The 21,009-nt window shown below is 39.0% G+C and overlaps 2 protein-coding genes across 2 annotated transcripts in view; one reads left to right on the top strand and one right to left on the bottom strand.

Annotated features, from left to right (window-relative positions):
* Positions 1-21,009, bottom strand: part of LOC128518710 (sialoadhesin-like) — a 1,187,000-nt gene that overhangs the window by 399,959 nt on the left and 766,032 nt on the right. The window lies entirely within an intron of this gene.
* On the top strand, positions 176-18,125 carry vasna (vasorin a). The gene is made up of 2 exons (XM_053491685.1): positions 176-370; positions 12,062-18,125. The coding sequence occupies exon 2, from the start codon at positions 12,080-12,082 to the stop codon at positions 14,120-14,122; it is 2,043 nt and encodes a 680-aa protein (XP_053347660.1). The 5' UTR covers positions 176-370; positions 12,062-12,079; the 3' UTR covers positions 14,123-18,125.

Here is a 21,009-nt window from a genome sequence, read left to right as displayed (position 1 = left end):
GCTCTGCTGAAACAATATAATAAAAAGGGGTTGAAATGTAAACTCTGGCAACTCAACTAAGGCTGAGGCGCGCAAGAACTGCCCCCCTTGTGTTAAACCACGCCCACCGGCCGATAACCACTCCCACTTGTCTTCTACTCCAGACTGTACCGCGCTTTACGCACTAGTCGGGCTCGACTCCATTCAAAAAATCAACAGAGTTCCCCAAAGTCGGAAGAAGTTTCAACAGAAACCGAGGAACTTCTTACAGTTAAAGCAATTTAGTGTTCATGTCCAACTTCATCAGATGGCAGAAGAACACCTAGTGATGTTTAACTAGACCTTCTTTTCTGTCCTGCAAGGCGCTGAAGTACACTCTTACTGGTCTAAGGTAAGTCTGACTGCAGAGATCTTATAGAAAAATAATAATGATTTGCATTAAAATATTGCATTAGTGCATTATATAATATTGCTATGCATTTGCAGTCAAAAGTCTCCACACTGTCACTGACACCTGTGGCACTCTTTCTTCTTTGATCTTTCTTGCATGTTTATGTAGCAAATATATACAAGTACAAGCTGCAGAATTATCCAGGATTCAGTATCACACACACACAAGACTTACTGTAGATATAGATTGTAGATTACGGTGGCTTTGTTGGTGCAAGCCGAGAGCTGATATAGAAATGTAATCCTAAACAATAATTATGTAATCGTCTCGCATGTAATGCCTCGTTCTTGGGTCAGCTCGAGTGCAGGCAATAACAAGTGGTCGTGAAAATGTTTATGCGCCCCTATCCTGGTCTTTACATCCATTATTTGGGTTTTAAGTTTTTAAAAAGAAACGAACGATGGGAAATTTTCCAGCAGTTAAATGATAATATTCGTTATCGAGATGTTACATGTGTGGAGATGCTGCTGTGAGATGAGACCTCAGCAGAAAACCTCCAGCACCAAACTTCCTTTGTCTTTCTGACTGTTAAAATCGTACTGTCGCACGCTGCATTCTATTCTTCAAAGATTGTTTTTAGACGTCACACTCATTAGAAGTAAGATTCAAAATATTCATGAGAACGATTTTTTCAGATCGTGTTCTGCACCACTTGTCACTTGACCTAATGCATGCAACAGAAAGGAGTACATGAGTTCAGCCGCAGTGATAATACAACAAATCCTCCTTCTTATTCACACGTCTTCACGCAGTCGAGGGTTAAGTGTCTTCGCTCCAGGGCACGATGGTGATTTCCTTTTAGTCCTGTGATTCGAACACAAGTTTTCCAACGCTGCTACGACCACGAGACATTAACCACTGAGCTACTCGTCATAAAAATGTATGCACTCGAGCAGGAAATAAATCCCATTAAGCTAGGACTGGACAGAAAGGGAATGCTTGTTAAGAAAACAGGTTTCCATAAGATCGACTGTTTAGGAATGCTAAGATGTTTCTTCTTAGATCATTTTTAGGGATGGGGATCACTAGGGACCAGCTGGTACAATATTATCATGATACTTAGGTGCTGGTTCTATCTGTATCACAATTTGATTTTAAATATCCATATTTGTTTGGATTTTGCTACAGTTCTGAACCTGGCAGTGCGTGAATTAATATATATATATATATATATATATATATATATATATATATATATATAGTTTTTTTTTTTTGGAGTGGGTGTGCCATCTCTAATTAATAGTAAAATGTGTTATTTAATCTGGAACATGAAGGGTGAAAATCAGGGCTAGGGTAATTTAAACTTTTAAAGCCACTAATTACTAGTTAACAATAAACACTTGCTTCAAAGTCATATAGCATATGCCCTACATGTGACAAAAAGATCTAATCTTTCATTTCGGGTCCTCATTTGCTAGGTTTTTTAACCTTCACTTGTATTTTTGTAATTGTTCTGCACTGGCATGTGGGAAAAAAAGAAAAAGGTCCATAAAACTGAGGGCTAAGGGCCATTAGAGAGAAAGTTTGACTCGAGGGCCCCTGCTGAGGAACGAGCGTATGAGAAAAGTAAAGACAGGAACGGAGGAAAGAAGAAAGCAAACATTCCTGACTCGGTGTCTCAGAGATTTAATTAAGGGCTCTGGAGTGGGCACTCAGAGGTGAAGGCTTAAACCCCCAAACCCTCCCCAAACCCCCCCACCCCACCTCTTGCTTGGAGCATGGACTAATCCCAGGGGTCAGTTTATAAGTGCTCGGGTCATGCCAATGTGACAGCTAAATGGGGAGAATCAGAGGAATCTTGCACGCTAATAACTGCCTAACCGAGGTACGATTAGGAATAATCATGCATTTCTGTGTGTGTGTGTGTGTGTGTGTGTGTGTGTGTGTGTGTGTAGATGTTAATGTTAATAGCATCATTAGGCTCCACAGACTCAGTCAGTTCCCCAGGTTGTGATCCAGATAGCAGTTGGGACTGCTGACGAAAACATATGTTAAGCAAGAAATAGGCTTTCTTATTTTGGGGACGTGAGCTCATGCGTCAAACATAAGTCTGGGATTTCCTTCTGGTGTATCTTATAGCTGCCATGTGAGTGTCTGGAGATGTGTGGTTATACTGCTGTCAGTCTTATCCTGGTCCATCAGTAACCCTCAGATTTCATGCTAACTGCTAAGAAGTTCTAGCTGTAATTCTGGTCCAAGCCTTATAGACCTGAGTGCTTGAAAACTGGAGTTCTAATACTAAGAATAATACTAATATGGTTCATTTTATGACAGTTTCTTGACAGCTTGTTTATCATCTTTACATGTGACTGGAACAACCCTTACACAATGTTCTTGAGTTTTCTCCAAACAGAAGGCACTGTGATAATTAATAATTACAATTAATTGATTATTTGGCATTAAGCAATTAACCAATGAAACACATATTAATCGATGTTTTGCATGTAGTATAAACTTTGGCAATCCAGTTGTAATGAAACAGTTAGCTATCCTATCCTAGCTATCAAGCAAGGCTTTAATTGTAAGCTTGTTATTAACTTTCTGATTCCTTTTGCAAACGCTTGATTGACCCGGCCTGCTTACAATTCACTTCCACTTCTGCCATCTTTATTTTTACAGAATCTCAACCTGTCTCGAAACTGAACACTTTCTGTTTAACAACACGAGATGTTGTATGTTTGAGAACGATTTATGTGCAACTCCTGAGTTGATGTGTGTGTGGAGGGGTTAAGCTATTTATAGAGGGAACGGTGTGTTCATGTTTTAAATAATAAAAAAAATGACAGTTAATGTGCGGAGGTTAATATTAATCTGGATTAATAGATTGTGACGCTAGAGTTTAAATACAGCTGAGGGGAAATGTGTGATCATTCATTATTAATGACAAATAAATGATTAGTTCTTAAGAGGTTTGCCTATCAGTTGAGAAAACTTGTCTCAGTTTTGAACCCCATCAAACACTCCACATTTGAATAAAATCTAACAGAGTTCTGTATTTACTTATAACTAATAATTCAATATTTACTTGTTTGCTATTCCTTGTTCATGCAATATCCCACTTTTTTAACCTCAGAATGTATTAACCTCAGTAGGACTCACGGCCTCATGTGCATGATGTGATGATAAAATAAATGTTTAGATTAATACGTTTCCTTTTCTGACAATGAAAATTATATATCGCTGATTAAATATAAGATTTTGCTGAAGATCAGGAAAAGGTCAAACTTACTGTATTGGGGATGAAGTAAATGACTAAAGTATGGTTAATGTGGCTGAAGTTAACAAGACATTCTGAAAAATATATGAATTATGTATCATATGTGGGCGAAAAAAGAAAATGTTGACACCTGAAAAGAATTAAGGTAAACACTTTGAAAATAAAATTTAAATAAAGAGAAATAAAATTGTATAAATTATTATAATACTGGAAACAGTCCTAGACTGGTGACAAATATGACGGTACAACTTATCATGAAAATAATATTTAGAAATGTTCTTACACAATGCATAAATAAACTTCTTTTCAGTCTCAGATTTCTCCCTGAGACACCTGTCATGTCTAATCAAACCATAACTTGGCCGGACCACCCACATTCATGATGTTACCCGGTGACCTTGCATGCAGTATGCTAATAATTTATAACAATATATGAGACGCTATAATATTTCGTCTTTGCACCATTTTGCTGTATATAAGCAGCGATAAATTAGACTTTTTGCGAGACAACATGAAAAAGCTAAGACTTTTAGCTGTGTGCTAGAAATAACAAAGCAGATTCTTGTCCCCTACCAGCACAACACAAAGTGCTTCATTCCTCTTATTCAACATTAAGAATTTTTATTGATAAGAATTTTATACAAGAAACTTCATACATTATATCGGTTTATGGTTAGACTTTCCCTCTTGCAAAGCCCAGATGCTAAAGACTCCTTCCCAGAATTATGGACAACAATGTTCTCACTGGAAATTCCTGCTGTTCTAGCAAATGAATCAACGTCTTCCGACCAATCAGATATTAAACAGTACTGTGGTGAGTCAGAGGCTCATTAGATGCCATGGTGTATGTGGGTGTGTGTGAGCGTTAGCATGCACTTGTAATAACCCCCCACAGGAATTTGGGAGGCACGCACACAGGCAGAATTAAAGAAAGGAACAGAGCCAAGAGTAACAGAAGCGTATATAAACACACACACACACACACACAATTATGGTACATGACCACTCACTCCCTTATATTTCGGATTTATGACTTCCTCTCCAAATTAAGACATTACTAATGGACTAAAGATGAATACCATGTGTACACATTATATTAATGTCAATCTTTAATGTTAACAAAATATCAGTTGACCTCCACACGCCATTATTTAGCTGAAACCTCACAGGGATCGAAATGGTGGAAGGTCGTTCAGCGGTTTAATGCTGATTGTGACAGTGGTGTATTTAAAGTCAAATACAGATTTTACAAAAAAAATTACCCGAGCACACGTTTAAAGGAAATGGCGAAATTCCTGACAGCTTCGTCCCGTTTGCTAGCCGTGTTAGCCTAGCACATGTTTTCTATTCAGATTTTTTTTTTTTATAGAATAATAGAAAGGCTTTCTACCAAGGTTTATTGTTTCATTAATTTGTTTAGCAGAAGGAAGACAAAGCATTTGGAAGAATAACACAGCTATACTCAGATTAACTGAATGATGTGATGCTAACAGCGTCTTTGTCCAAAGATTTATTTAGTGTCTGAGGAGAGACGCCAAACCAAAATGTGCAGAGAAACAGTGACTCACAGTGTGTGTGTGTGTGTGTGTGTGTGTGTGTGTATACACAATGATTTAGTAGGTAGGTTATTTTTTCTTGACTAAAAGATATCTGCTATATTTCAGTCAAGTGTGAGGTGAGACACAAACAATCCGTTTCAGTCTTTGGGCCAAGCCCGTTGTCTAGCACTACTAAATTGTATTTTATTTATGCTACTGTATGTTTGCTTTGTTTACAGAACATTTCCACAAACAGCCCACACTTGTGGTGATCATAATTTCAGAAGTCAAATGTTTCGGAGACAATGCTGAGTCTTTTAGAACGTACAGAATTCGATTAGCGGTGGTTGCTAAGTGCATTTGAAAAGTAATTTGACTTATCCAAACTTTTTCTTAGCAATTTACAAATACCTCTGAGGTAAATTTTTAATTATTTCAATACTTTTGAGAAACTTATAATATTTTATTAATATTTCTGAGGAAAATATAATATTCTATCATACGTGTATTTCTGAAGTAACTGTAACATTCTGTCATGACCCCTGAAATAAATGTCATATTTTATCAATATTTCTGAGGTGAATGTAAAATGAGTTAAATTTAATATTCTGTAAATACGTCTGAGGTAAATATAATAATTCTGCCAATACTTCTGAGGTAAAAGTTAAGTTTATCAATACTTCTGAGAAAGGAATTATATTCGAACAATATTTCTCAGGTAAATGTAATATTCTGTCAATGTGTCTGAGGTAAATGTAATATTTTATCAATATTTTTTAGTTAAATCTTACATTTTATCAGTACTTTTGAGAGAACTGTAATATTGTAGCAATATTTTTAAGTACATTTAATATTATATTAATTTCTGAGGTAAATGTTCATATTTACTAAGTATTTGAGTTTTTTTTCATAGTTACATCACTGTCCTTATAAAAGGTATATGCTAACAAGGATAAAGATTAAAACTGTTCATGGTTTTAATCAATCGAACGAAATTTTTTTTTCATCGCTGTGAGCTGTGAGAACCAAGAACATAACATCTCCTTTAGCAGGAGTCCGCAGCAACCTATGTTCTGGAATATAATTTAGAATCATATTAGAACCTCGGTAAAACACGCGAATAGTGTGTGTTAGTCAAACTCACAGATGTCAACAAGGTAGTATTGTCCTTCTTTTCATTTCAGTTCTGTATATTTTGGCACATACTGTGTAAGAAAATATGCATTTCTGGTACAACATGCATGTGTGTTGTCTTTGCTGTGTTCTGTGTGTGCACGTGTGTGTGTGTGTGTGTGTGTGTGTGTGTGTCTGTCTGTACACATGTATCTCTAATCTACTACGGCAAACAACCCTGCAGGTCAGCACACGCTTCCAGACAGACAAATCAAGTTTGAGGATGAATGACATTCGACCACAAATATTGCGTGTGTGTGTGTGTGTGTGTAGGCACGTTGATGGGCATGTATTCAACTTTTTACTTTATACAATTAGTCACCATGTGTTTAGAAAACCAGTCAGTTATGCTTAATTGAACACGGCAAAAGATTTTCTTTGGTGAAATTCAGAACGGCATTTCGATTTATTAATCATCTTATGTCAATTTAAATTATACTGTGTGGTGTGTGTGTGTGTGTGTGTCTGTAGACTCTATTTTGTACTGTATATGCAGTATGTGGGGGTTTGTATGCATTAATGCCAGTACGGCAGTGAATTGGTTCTAAGATAAAAGTTTCAATTATTACAGACAGTTGTACAACTTTAAGCTAAACAAAAACAGTAAGGAAGAAAGAGCTGAGCAAATTGATGTGAGGCCTGTCCAAGCGTGGATTAATAACCTAACTCGGGCAGGAGAGAGGAGGCCCCGAAGAGGTGCCTGGAGGGTAAGAGTGTGTTTCAGCTTGCCCATCATTCTGTCTTCACACATCAGACATGTTTCTTTTCCCCACTACTCATTGTGGTGTGTGGATTGAGCTCAAGTATTGAGAGAGAGAAGGCCTCAGAAGTTGAATCTTAGAAATGTAGGAGTAAACTGTAAAGTGAACCACAATTCAGAAAGCCTTAACAAAGCATGCTAAAACATTTAAAAAGCTCTAAAATTAGTTCTCTTAGTTTTAGAGTCTAACACTTAATACAGGTAAGGGTCAACCAAACACCAAAGTTCTTTTTGTTCTTTATACGCATGCCAAATCTTCAGCACTTTAAAGAGTTCTAAGCTAAGTTTGTACAAAATGTGCTGGTAGGTGCGCTCGTTGGGTTGTGACTTTATCTGCACGTGTTTGACTTGTACAGTTCGAGCGATGCCAGAGAAGTTGTCTTTGTCGTAAACATTCAATTATTAAGAAGTGGTTAAACAGGTCGAGCTGAAAACATCCCTACATGCCTGTTGTGTAACTGCTGATTTAAAAGAGCAAAAGAGAGGTAGGTTTAAACACTTATAGATAGGAATCTGCTGGGTTGGTTTTTTTTTTTATTTAAATTCATGAGCGAATTCTTATAGATGTTTTTTGGTTTCAAAGAAGTTTTACGTCAAGACCTTAACCATCAGCAAGAGCCACTGGGGCAAGAAAAAAAAACACCCAAAGGCACAGCTAAGAAGGAAAGAATTTTGGCAGAAGCTTATGCAACTGAAGAAGGTTAGGAATACTTGGGTAGGAGCTTGTGGGACAAGTCTTTAGACATAGGGATGACAGGATTTAGGAGAATAGTGGACCTTTGAATGACAGAGTTTAGAAGTCTTTTCTCTTTATTCATATTTATTCATATTTATATCTTATGTATAAGCTTTTATTTTTTTAAGGTCACTGGCAGTTGTACAAGCATTTCACTGCATATCGTACTGTGTATGACTCTGTATGTGACGAGTCTGTGAGTCTCAGGATAACAGTTCTGAAGTATATGAACCTCAGGATGACAGGGTTTAAGAGTCTGTGGACCTCAGGATGACAGGTTAGGAGTCGGTGGACCTCAGGATGCCAGGGTTTAAGAGTCCGTGGACCTCAGGATGACAGGTTAGGAGTCTGTGGACCTCAGGATGACAGGGTTTAAGAGTCTGTGGACCTCAGAATGACAGGATTTAGGAGTGTGGACCTCAGGATGACAGGTTAGGAGTCGGTGGACCTCAGGATGACAGTTTGGGAGTCTGTGGACCTCATGATGACAGCGTTTATTGGTCTGGGGACCTCAGAATGACAAGGTTTAGGGGTCTTAGAATCATATAATGCATATAAGTTTGACACATTAATCAGTTGACAAAGGAACCATTTTGCAATGGCCCAAATAATTTAACTACATTTGAACAGTTACAGTACAATCACCTTTTTCTCTTATCTTAAAAAAAGGTAGTAAAAAAAAACTGTCCTGCACTATTATTTTCAGTTGCATTTATTTATTTAAATGTAACGGTGGACATGACATGATGTTTGGGTATGTTTACCTGTTTGCGGTATACACGTGAGCCACATACTTTAAAGGCTTGGGTCATCTATTATATTTGGCTACGTGCTAAGTGGCTCTTTTGGGCATGCTGATACACACTTCTGACTCATAAAAGGAAGTCAACAAGAGACTGTTGGAAACTGGAGCCTTTTTTATTTGGAAGAAGAAGAAGAAGAAAACAAAAATAACTATTTAGCAGACCAGAAAATACAAATAACAATGTTTGCAATGTATTACATTATTAAGTGTGTTAGTTGCTGACTTATTCCCTGAAAGCTTTAAATAGCTTATTAATTCGAACAAAGAGAGAGAGAGAGAGATATGTGTCAGTATCGGATTGTTTAAATACTACGGCATGTGTGTTTGAGTTCACTAAGCAGGCAGGGTGGAGAGGAGTGTGTCGCCTCACAATGCGGTTCTTTGTGCTTAAGCATCCGTAATCCTCGAAGGTGCTACCGCACACATTCTGTATGTGCAGACACAGCTCAGTCATGACCGTATGCCAGAGAAGTTTTTTGTATTTAGTTACTGATGAACATGTTTGCATTAGGTTTAGGTTTAAGTGCAACTGAATTGCAATTCAATTCTGAATTGTTGATTATGTCAGTGGAAGGTCCTTGCAAAGATGGTATAAGAAATGTGTATGTGTAAGAGAGAGAGAGAGAGAGAGAGGAAGTGAGGAAAAAGGAGAGAGAAAGAAACTAAACTGGAGTGCCTCACTCAGCATGCGCGTTATTTAGAGTCTTATCTAAATGCTAACTGTTAGAACCGAAGTGCTGAAAGTGTGATGAGATGAGAGAAACAAAGAATTTTAGTTACTGCTGAACTGAAAAAAATATATACAATGCAATCCGTAGATAGATAGATAGATAGATAGATAGATAGATAGATAGATAGATAGATATGTGACTTGGATGTACTCATGTTGTTAATGGAATGTACCTGGAAGAACACATTTCACTCCATCACATGGACACACACATATACAAACACACACACTTAAAGAGGAACCTGATCCAGGTATGTGTGTCTGAAACAGAGGGAGATGAAAAGAGTGTTTGATGTGGATACACACACACACACACACACTGCATGCCTTGGGCCACACAGAACAGCCTACTCTTTCACTTTGTGTGTTTAAATGGGGGTTAAATCTGTGTGTTTGTGTGCGTTTTGCTGTTTGATTTAGCTTTCAAGTCCATCCCAAGACTACGCTAACACAGCTCTCTGTCTGAGTATAGAGCAGGTTAAGTGTCACATGTCATGAACAACACGACAGCTGTACCGTTTGATGACCTTGATTACAAATTAGAATGTTTTAAAATAAATATTTTTTTACACTGCTCGATTTGAGACTATTTAAAGCTTTCATTCCGTCCATCAGGTCTTTAATTTCGGCTCTTTTTCTCGAAACTGAAATTGTTTCTGCCTTGAGAAAAGGTTTGGTTAAGTAAAGCTTGAGCAGATGTTTTATTAGTTGCATGTTCCTTTGTGCCATAAAAGAGATTATACAGCCTCCGGAACACAACACTAGGTTCAGTCCAAACTTCACCAGGAGGAGTCTGGTCTCTCAGGATGCTGCCTTACAAGGCCAAACACTGGTGCCTTAGTTAAAAGCCAGATTCATTCCTCAGAACACTGCAGCATGCCATCGAAGGTGTGCTGCATTGTTGGAATGCCTCGAGAACAGAGCCTGATTAAACCCTCATGCATATACACGTGTGCTTAAGACCAAGCAAGAGAGCGATAGGTACAGAGTTTGATTATGGTTGATTTGAGAGAACCTGCACCATCATCTTCCACCAAAGAGTGTAGCGATTGAGGTGTTGCTTATGTGTCCGGGTATTCAGGTAACCATGATTAATTTCTTTGAAAATGAAAACTAATCTTGAGTCTTACATATGTGTGGGCTTTTGCAACAGATTAAGAACAGCTGCATGATGAAATGAAAATGGCAGTTGTATACAGGGTGGAAGGACCGAGAGAAAGACAGAGAGCGAGAGAGAGAGTCCTTGTTTTACCCAAAGGGCCCTGTTTCTCCTTCTTGCTGAAGACAGATTTTTTTAGGGTTATTGCAAAATTCCTGCTGCGCCAGTGGGATCTTGCTTTATGAGATGCAAGACAAAAAAGAAAGAATAAGAAGAGAGAGAGGGGGAGAACAAAACGGAGAGGCGTAGAGGGTGGCTTAAGCGTGTTATTGAGGAAGGTTTAGTTCCTGTCTCACTGCCAGTTTACGCCGCGGAGGCAGACTTGGCCTGTGGCCCGCTTGTCAAACAGCAGTGCTCTGGGTGGGACGGAGAGACTGCAAAACGTGTCTCAGAACAAAGGAATGAAAGAAAGACAGAGATAGATTACCATTTGGAACTGAAGCAATACATGTCCGACTAATGGCGAACTATGAGGTATATCTAAATGCACTAAAACTGAAAAGACAGATTTTTTTTTTAATGTGATTTCTTTCAGCTGAGTAAACAGCCAGAAGTGGGTGACATCTCCCATTTGGAAAAAAACACACACACACACACTTGCCCTCTTAGTGTCAGACTTTTCCGTGAAGTTGCTAGAGGCCATGTTTGATACACCATTGTTGAAGACTATTAGCTAAGATGCAGATCTGTGCAACGGCGTTAACGTTAGCCGGTCTGATAACAACAAAACGATACCCATAAAACCCATATGGGAGGAATAAGTGTACTTCACCATTCACAAGGATGTCAGCAGTTTGAGCCATTGTCACCCTACAAGCACGGTAGATTTGGTTTATAGCAGTTCAAGAGGTTTCACTGGAAAAGAGAGACTCGGATTTGCCCTCACAAGTCAAAACTGATATATTGTTGCAGTACAAATGATAAGCTCAGCACAGATTAGTCATATCAGTGGAGGAAATCAGCACTAGATTACACAACGGCCTCATGTGTACTGTACTGTACATGGACGTGCATATGTAGTTGAGCTCAGATCGTATTTCTGTGGAGGTAAACCAACGGTCATCCTCCACCACCGACTGGGTTTATTTATCTCTGACTCTCCTATCATTATAAAGCCTAGTTACATGTGTGTTGAGGGTGAGACAGTGGGTGGGCTGCTTTGAATCCCCTCTCAATGCCAAGAATCTAACCCTTGAATGTTGACTTGTGTAAACAAACAGTAAAAATCGATGAGACTGTGTGTGTTACTCTGGGCAAGTCAACAGTACAACCATTATTAGAGGTAAAACCATTATTAGAAGTCCTAGAGCTAGTGAAAGTGCTGCAACAGCATTGCCTTTGATAAATCCTGACGGAAAATAAGGAGTCATGTATGCAAATCTCAGTCAGGTCACAAGGCAGTAGTTGTTGTGCCACAAATATCAAATTCCTTTTTAATATCTATTGTATTGTATTAGTTCAGCTAGAACAATAATAACTCAATGTTTAATGTTCCATTTTGTTCATTTTGCAGAACGTTGTGGCTGTGACCATGCAGCTCTGGGCCCAAATACGGCAACTTCTACTGCTATCCCTGCTCCTACTACCAGGGTCATTCTGCAGCCAATGCCCTCAGCACTGCAGCTGTAATGTAGTGAGCTCCATCTTCTGCATACAGCGCCGTGCTTCCACCATGCCCCTTAATTTGCCTGCATCTACACAAAATCTCTACGTGTTTCAGAATGGAATTAACTTCCTGAATGAACAGGACTTCGTTGGCCTGGTTGATCTGCAAATGCTGGACCTTAGCCAGAATGAACTTTCAGTGATTCCTGATGGGGTTTTTGGCCCTCTTAAGTCCTTACGCAACCTCGACCTCTCTTCAAACAAAATTACTCAAATCTCTAAAAACAGTTTTAATGGGTTAGTTAATCTGGAGAGGTTGTATATCCACAACAATCGCATCCAAAGCATTCACCCAGCTGCATTTTCGGGATTGGAGAACCTCTTGGAGTTGAAGCTTCAGAGAAACCAGATCAGTCTACTTCCCGTTCTGCATCTTCCCAGATTGCTGTTGCTTGATCTCAGCTTCAATAGTATCCCTGCACCTGGACCTGTTGACCTACAAACACCACACTTGGAGTCATTAAAGTTGGCTGGGCTGGGGCTGACTACTTTGGATGAAGGATTACTAAGAAGGCTGGGAAATCTTCATGATCTAGATGTATCTCAGAACAAGCTAGTAGGAATGCCATCTGCATTAATATCCGCAAGAGGGCTAACTCGTCTCAACTTAGCAGCTAACCCATTGGGCCCTATTCATCAGCAGGACTTTAAGAACCTAGTGGGATTGCAAGAGCTGGATCTGAGTAATCTGAACCTGCAGGGATTCCCTGTTGACTTTTTCCAGTTGTTTCCCAAGCTGAAGCAATTAACGGCTGCACAAAACCCTTTTAATTGTGTTTGTTCACTCTCCTGGTTCCCCACTTGGATGAAGAATGCACAAGTGGATCTTGGAAAAACTGATGAAACACGTTGCCACTTCCCTCTTATAAATGCAGGCAAAATGCTTTCTGAGCTAGAATACAAAGACTTTGGTTGCCCTTCCACCATCACCGAGCTGTCAGAAGTACTTACTAGCAGCAGCATGCGTAACACTCCAGACCCTACCACTGCTCCACATACCACCCTTAATGTCCCACCTTCTGTCCCTAGTGAAAAGTTGCCAGTTGAAAAGCATGTGCCCCCTGAAGCCTCTGCCTCTCCCAAAAGTAGCGAGGAACGAAAAGAGCACATGTGCCCGCCAAACATCTGCCTGAACGGGGGTACATGCAAGTTTGACCAAAGGGGGGAAGTAAATTGCATGTGCCCTATGGGAACATCGGGAACATACTGTGAAAACCAAGATGAATCCCAACCTCCTCCATTGTCTCCAAGAGTTGCTGTAGTGACAGTACCTTCAATAAAACCAGAGAAGATTAGCTTCCATCACGTAACCAGCACCTCAATTTCACTGGACCTTCATCGGTACATTGAATCTCGGCCCAACATCCGTGGAATCCGTCTTACTTATCGCAACCTGTCTGGTCCTGACCGCAGACCTCTCCAACTCAATGTACCTGCGTCATACCCGGAGTACACATTGAGAGGACTACAGCCGAACTGCACATATTCAGTTTGTGCCAGTCCTCTGGATGAACCTGTAGAGGAAGCTGTGAACTCCTGTATGGATGTGCAAACCGCTGTAGGCTCTCTGCAACCCAATGTGAAAAGGTCTGAAACTTTCTCCACTCTTGTACCCACCCTGGTGGCGCTAGCTGTGGTGATGGCAGTGGCCATAGTTTCAGCAGTGGGAGTGGTTTTACGGAGAAAAAGGGTGAAATCTTTGACAGATATGGATCTAGCTGAGCCAACCCCTTATGAGTTAGAAGGTGTAAAGATGGGTTTAGAGAATGGAACATCACCCCAAAAACAGTCTGAGATCTTGCCTTACCAGCCAGTAACTCAGAACGGCATTGACTACGAGGTCCCGTTGATCCAAGAACAGTTTGCATCAAACAACAACACTGATCAGAGAATACCATCATACTTTTAGCGCTTTTCAGACCTCCAGCACCTAGGGAGAGGTGTGCTGTAATAACCCCTGCCGGCGGGTCAAGTGCAAACACAGTGCAGTCATGTGGTTTGAGTCTTAAAAGTGACTTTATGAAAGTATTTAAACAAAGTGCAATTGCCAGCTAAGGTATTATTTGGTGCTGAAAGTGCCATTTGCACGTCCACACTTCAACTGCACTGTTCTCTGAGAAATTCAAAAGGACAGAGTGTACACAGAGTTATGCTTGTGTTGGCCACAGATATACCAAGAGCATGACTAAAGCATGGATTTTTAAAGTTTTTGTTTAACATATCTGCCTTTAGACTGCACTTTTTCTTTCCACCTGATTGGATTTGTGCATCTTCAAGACCTTTCCATGGTACACAGGTCCTTAGACCTGTCTGGGATTAATAGCATTTTGCAATATAACGATGAAAAACAGGATTGACTGCTTGTAGAAAGAGGGGGATAAAACATCAAGAGGGATTTTTTTCCTTTCGAAAAAGCATGCACTGACATGAGTTTGGATTTCTTCTCCTCTGACAAAACGATGCACTGATTAGAAGTTCGAATTTGGGTTCAAAAGGGCTAAAATAGAGAAACATAGACTGGTTGTTTAGCCGTCATTCCTTCATGCTGCAGTTTCAAAAACACTTCCTTCCCTGGCCTCAACTTAATTTTTTTTAAATTTTTTTTAGATTTGCTGTGAAAGAAAAAATGATGAAGAGACTTTTTGCATAGTTTGTATTGTATGTTTGTCGTATACTGTATGTGAATGTTGTCAGTTTTTGTGCTGATATTTTATTTTTCTAGCATTTTATATCTCGACGTTACAGACGTTATTACCAGAGCCTCTCTGCTTTACCATTTGCTTTGTAATCAGGAGCACTTGAAAAGCTGGTTTGCAGTCAGTTATCTGACAAATTGTAGATCACAATGGCATTCTGTGTTATACTATTGCAGTGTATCGCTTATCTTTAGGTTCTCCTTGTTTACTTTATCAAGTGCAACCTGGCTTTATTCAAGCTTACTTCATTATGTACAACTGTTTTATAGAAATAATGAACAGTTTTGTCCCAAAAGCTCAGAATTGAAGTATTAGGAGATGTAAGATATAAGTATACTGAGGTATACACTTCCACCAGTTCAACCGCCTTTCGCTTTGATTATACACAATTTTGTGATGAGGGCATGTGTTCAAATGATTCCTGCTCCTGGAAGTACTCTTTAAAAATTTTAACCCTGAAATATGGCCATGCCATCTGGGAAGAAAAACAGGGAATAAATAGATGTTATAACCTGGTCATTGAGTACATTCAGATCGTCAGCTGACTTCATTTTATTGCCACAGAACGTTGCTAATCATAAACCTAAGCAACTGAAGCAACCCCAGGTCATAACTCTGCCGTTAGAGGCTTGTAAAGTGGCCACTATGCTGGGGGCATAATTTTATGTGCTTTACACCCTAACTCGCCCATTGCTCTGGAATTGGTTTTCTTATAGCTACGCAGCTGTTTAGACCCAATCCTGCGAGTTTTTGTCACATTGTGTGTCTCATCACACGTTTTCACAAAGTCGATTGTTCAGCCCTATATTTCCAGGCTGGACAGTTCTCAATACAAGTCCAGTAATTTTATATCTCCTTAGTTGTTTTCTTTCTTTAAAAAGGCCAATAGTTTGGCCCTTCTAAAGAGGTAAATGTTTTGGCCATGCGGTGCATGTAAATGCAAAAAAAGGTCATTTTGTCTTTAACTTCAGATATAATCCATGATCACACACAAAAACCTAAAAGGAGCTTGGAGTCCTTTTAACAAATTTGTCCATGTTGCATAAAATTAGTCCTAAGTGCAAAGCATATGTTTTTGTTTGTGCATTTTGACACCAGCAGACTGTGAAAAGGTTCAAAGTCAAGTTAATGTTGTTAGACATAGTTTGTCTGGAGAATTTCAAACTCATCCACCCTGAACCGCTCTAAAGAATTTAACTTCTGCTAGACATGTTGGTTAATTGTTACGTTAGTTGACCTTTTCTATATTACGCACAATGCTGTTTTGCCTTCTAATTGTGATGTAGTGGAGTTTAGCCATGATATCTTGTCTAAGCTTTAGCCTTAAACATACAGTAGGAAAATCTATTCAAACAGATCACGCTAAAAGTGACGTCAATCATCTCGTAGGCCGCTAGCTAACTATCTGAGCCGTGTTGTGTCGTAGCTGCACTGCATTCCGAAGCTTTGAGTCCAGCTGTGTCATCACCACATAACCGCTAACTTCTTACAGAAATAAAGGAAAATACAGCATCAGTCAACAAATTAGCACCAGAATCGTTAAACACAGAATTATTATAATAACGAACACATTTTTTGTGTTTCAAGGTGGAATTTTTTTTTCTTTTTTAAACAAAAAGTCTCTCTTCTCTACTGAAGTTGTGAACATCGTTGATTCATTCATTTCATTTAATATACAGCACATTTTTCAAACATATCAATCCTACTAGATGGACAAATCGGTTTCAGCTCTGGAGTCTCTGTTGATTTGAGCGATCTTCACTCCACAAGCACCTTCCAGTCTGTGCAGATGGCCCCGGCACCCGGCACATCCAAACATTTAAACTGGAAAGAGAAGCCGCTTCACACAGCACAAGGGACCTGAAACTATTTCAAACATTTCCAAAGCTTTTTCAAGTTCCTTGTATAACTTGGGGAGTTTATTATTTCTATTGGTAATGTTTTGGGTATGCAAAACCGAGCCCTCTCTCTCCTTCTCTCTCTCTCTCTCTCTCTCTCTGAACTGTAAAAAACACATATGTGTTTAAAAAAGAAAAAAAAAGTATGACATCTTTTAAGAAAAAATACAAAATGCTTCCTTTTTTATACTGTTGCTTCCTTTTTTATTTGTCTGTATGTGAATTAATGTAGTTGTGTGTTACTTCTTTTCACGAATCATGTGCACTAATTCCTGCTGAGCCAGTCTATGAGTCAGTAGTATTAGAGTAACGAGGCTTATCTGGAGTCAGACCTTTTGTTTTTCTTGAACAGGAAGGATTTAAATATTGTGCAATGGACAGCTGTATTCAGTCCATTTTCTTCAAGAATAAGCTATGGTAAAAACAAAACAAAAAGGAGCTAGGATTTACATAAAGGTTTAAGTAAACAATTACAGCCTTTTCCTTTAAACTTCACCCCGAACCAAGAAACACAGCTCCTACGGACTGGATAATGGCCATAACATTCGTTCATCATTAGTGACATTAGCATTTTGGGTGTTCTGCTTTAAAGCTGATCATTACCGTATGACTCAGAGTCTCCCACTGTTCGTTCATCCACTCCCTTGTTGTTCTTTTTTTTCTGACAGGGCTTGGGTCCATTAGTGTCCTTTTTGCAAAATAAATGGCTGAATTAAGGTCAATTTGTGAAAAGATATTAAGCCATATTGTAGCATGATGACAAAGCATCATTTAAAAGCCATACACACACACACACACACACACACACACACACAGTAACAGTCTCAGTCGGTTAATTTTTAAATAAAAAGGCAAAGTGTGCCCTCTTTAAATATTATGCATAGCTCTAAAAGGAATGTGCCTCCGTGTGTTTCTCTTCATGTTTTAATAAAACCTAAGGTATGAAACTCCTTAAGGCATCTGAAAAATTATAAGCAACAAAGCGGAAGTTTTTTTCCCCCACTAATTCCAAAAAGTGTTTTATTCCATTACACGCCCCATCAATATTCCAATGGATACTGTTTTTTCAATTATTATTTACATACATTATAATGCATCTATAGTTACATTTAATGTTGGGGAATGCCCATGAAACAAATAAGTTCCTGTTATCACTTGCATTAAATTGTCATTCCCGCATCAGCTTCATGTTTTTCCTGCTCTCTTTTGAAGTTTTTCAGATCCTGAGATAAGATAAGGTACAAACTTGAACTTACAGTGTCAGTTCTGCTTCTTTTTAGGCTGACATTGGAGAAAAAAATAAACAAACATCTCCTTCAGTGTATCAATGATTATTCATTTTTTACCAAATTGTTTCTTTTGACTGTCCACCACGTAGGAAGGATATAAAGTACATTATACGAATACACACTTTAATATATACCTGTAATACAGTACTGTACCTTTGACCAATCAGAATAGAGAATCCACAGCACTTCCCAAATCTAGGTCTAAAAATAGTATAGTATCCAGCATAGTTTAAAATGTGGTGTGAATTTTTGAAATTAATTTATGAGGGTCATTCAAGTCAAACTGGGACTTTTGATAAAATTTCTCATGATTGAACGTGCAGACGTTTTTAAGCACAGTACAGTGATGGCCACAGTAAAGCGTATGAATAGTTAAATAAGGTTTAAAAAAAAGCCGTACATCTGTGAATGATGATCCCGAATGAGGTGGCTCGGAGCCCAGTGCAATCAGTCAGTGAGCATTCATCTGTGGGAACTGTACACACAATCATTCACCAACACCACTTGCACTGTACAGTGTACTTTAACACAGCTGGGAGTTATTGCTACACCTTCTTCCCGCCTCGCAAACCTCCATGTGCGGGGTGTTTGCGTGTTCTTCGCGTTGGTGTGTTTCTCCTGGGAGCTCCCTCCTACAGCACAAAGACATGCAGATCAGGCTAAATGAAGTTGCCAACTGATATCACTAATGATAACTAGCTAGCTTGTTGATTGTAAAGTCAAAAACTAAACAAAAAAAGCAAGCTTTGGAGCACAGCACACACGTTCCAAGCTCAATTATTTAATGACTAAAAGAAAGACAAAATGCTTCGTTTCAGATGATGGGCCAAAACCAGAGTCCTCATATCTTTTTGAAAGCCATATGTTTAGCCATGTGTCATTTCAAGCGACTTGTCACTTCAATAGAACTGCGGAAGCTCAGAATGAACATCATACGCTGAGAAGGATGGACGGAGACTACTGGGGTCTGGGAGGAGTGTAAAGTGAGTGCAAGCGAAATTCGTATTTACTTAGCAAAAGCTGGTGTTAATAAAAGGAGAGTAGGGTTATAGTTATAGTGTGGGGGCGAGGGTGAGAGAGGGAAAAGTGTGTGTTTCGAGGGGGGAGTGAAACACATGTGGAAACTGATGGTTGGTTTTGATAAAAGCTTACGTTTGCATCCCCCACAAAGCAGAGTGCTGGCAGATATACAACTAACCAGCAGCCTCCCAAACCCCTTATGCAGCAGTCCACACTGGTCGAGAAGGAGGGAGGGAGGGAGGTGGAAAGAATGAGAAAGTGTGATGTAAAAAAAAAAAAAAAGATATAATGTCAGCAAGCAGTTCGTAGGGACAGGCCTCAAGGAAGATAAAAATGAAATGCCCGGTTAGATTTTACGAAGAATTAGATAGTGTAAATTGTAAATTGCCGCTGACCAAAAGCAGAAGGAACAGCTTTAGATAAGATGATGCCATGCCAGAGGAGTAAGGTTAATGCACCGCATTGAGAGAGAGAGAAAGAGAGAGAGAGAGAGAGAGAGAGAGAGAGAGAGAGAGTCTAGCCAATCCAATTACTGAGATAAGGGAAAAGAGAAAAAAACAGAGGATGTGGAGGAGAGAAATAAAGAGTGGGTTTGGACAGCAAACATGCGAAAGAAAAAGGAGAAAAGGGCGAAAAGGACAAAAAGAAGGCACGAGGAACAAAAGAGGTGAGAAGAGGAAGGAAAGGAGAGCAGAGTAAACACTTTGTTTGATTAAATCCACAGAAATAAAGCAATGCAAGTCCTGCAGTGTGATGTCTCAATACAAGTAGACAGCTCTTGAAAGACTGGGATTACCACACACACACACACACACACAGAGCTTAAACAAACTCCATGTCTACTTTCAGTAAAACTATACAGAATACATATTAGATTCACATCTGCAGGATGATCTCATAAACTCAATGTTGACATCAGACAGACACAAGTCTGACCTCTGACCTCTGACCTGGCTTTTGACCCCACAGATAGAAGTGTGTTGTTGTGGCATGTCATGCACATGCCTGTGTGTAAGACACGTGTAACATGATTTAGACGTGAGATAGATGTAAATAATCAAAAACTTGTGATCTTTGTTTAATGCTATAACTCTTCCAAAAATGTTACACAGTATATTGTAATAAAACATGTTTTGCTATATGCTAGTTACCTAATGCTTGGTGATTTTGGGTAAGCTTTGCTAGCTAACAAGTGGCAACAACATAAAACCTAATTATCTGTAGCCTTAGGTCGGTAGATCTTACTTCATGTGTGTTGTCATTACAAGGTATAACATTTTTTTTTTTTTTTTTTTACATCATGCTAACACTATTTTTTGTAAGCTTTGCTTGCTGGATAGGAAATATGTAGCCCATAATTAACTAGCCTTTAATAGTTGGATTTAGCCATCTCGTTTAATAAACACTGCTGGCTAGCAATATTATCTAGCTTTTGTTAACTAGATTTTTACCCCATTCTAGCTCTCATTTAAGTAACCTTTGCTAGCTTGCTAAAAACAGAAAAATGCATAATACATAAACTCCTGGCTTTTATTTGCTGGCTCAATTTGGTTAAGCTCAATTAGCGGTAGCTATTCATAATTACCTAGCCTTTAATCGTTAGATTTTTTTTTTTTTTTTACCTCACGCTAGCTGTACATAGATGATTAGTAAGCTTTGCTACCATGTTTGCAAATGCACACACATTAAAGTATTATTAGCTAGATTTTACCTCTCTCATTTTGGGTAAACTATGTTAGCTGGCTAGCAAATATGTAGTGCATAATTACCTAACCTTTGATAGTAAGATAAAACTTTCATCCTAGCGCTCACGTTTGCTTGATTGCTATCGAATACATTGGCATTTCCTAGCTAAATTTAGACCTTATGCTAGTTCTCATTTTAGTAGGCCTA

The sequence above is a fragment of the Clarias gariepinus genome, chromosome 3 (assembly GCF_024256425.1).
Source record: "Clarias gariepinus isolate MV-2021 ecotype Netherlands chromosome 3, CGAR_prim_01v2, whole genome shotgun sequence".
Lineage (NCBI taxonomy): Eukaryota > Metazoa > Chordata > Actinopteri > Siluriformes > Clariidae > Clarias > Clarias gariepinus.
The sequence above is the reverse complement of the archived record's forward strand: the minus strand, read 5'-3'. Positions and strand labels throughout refer to the sequence as shown.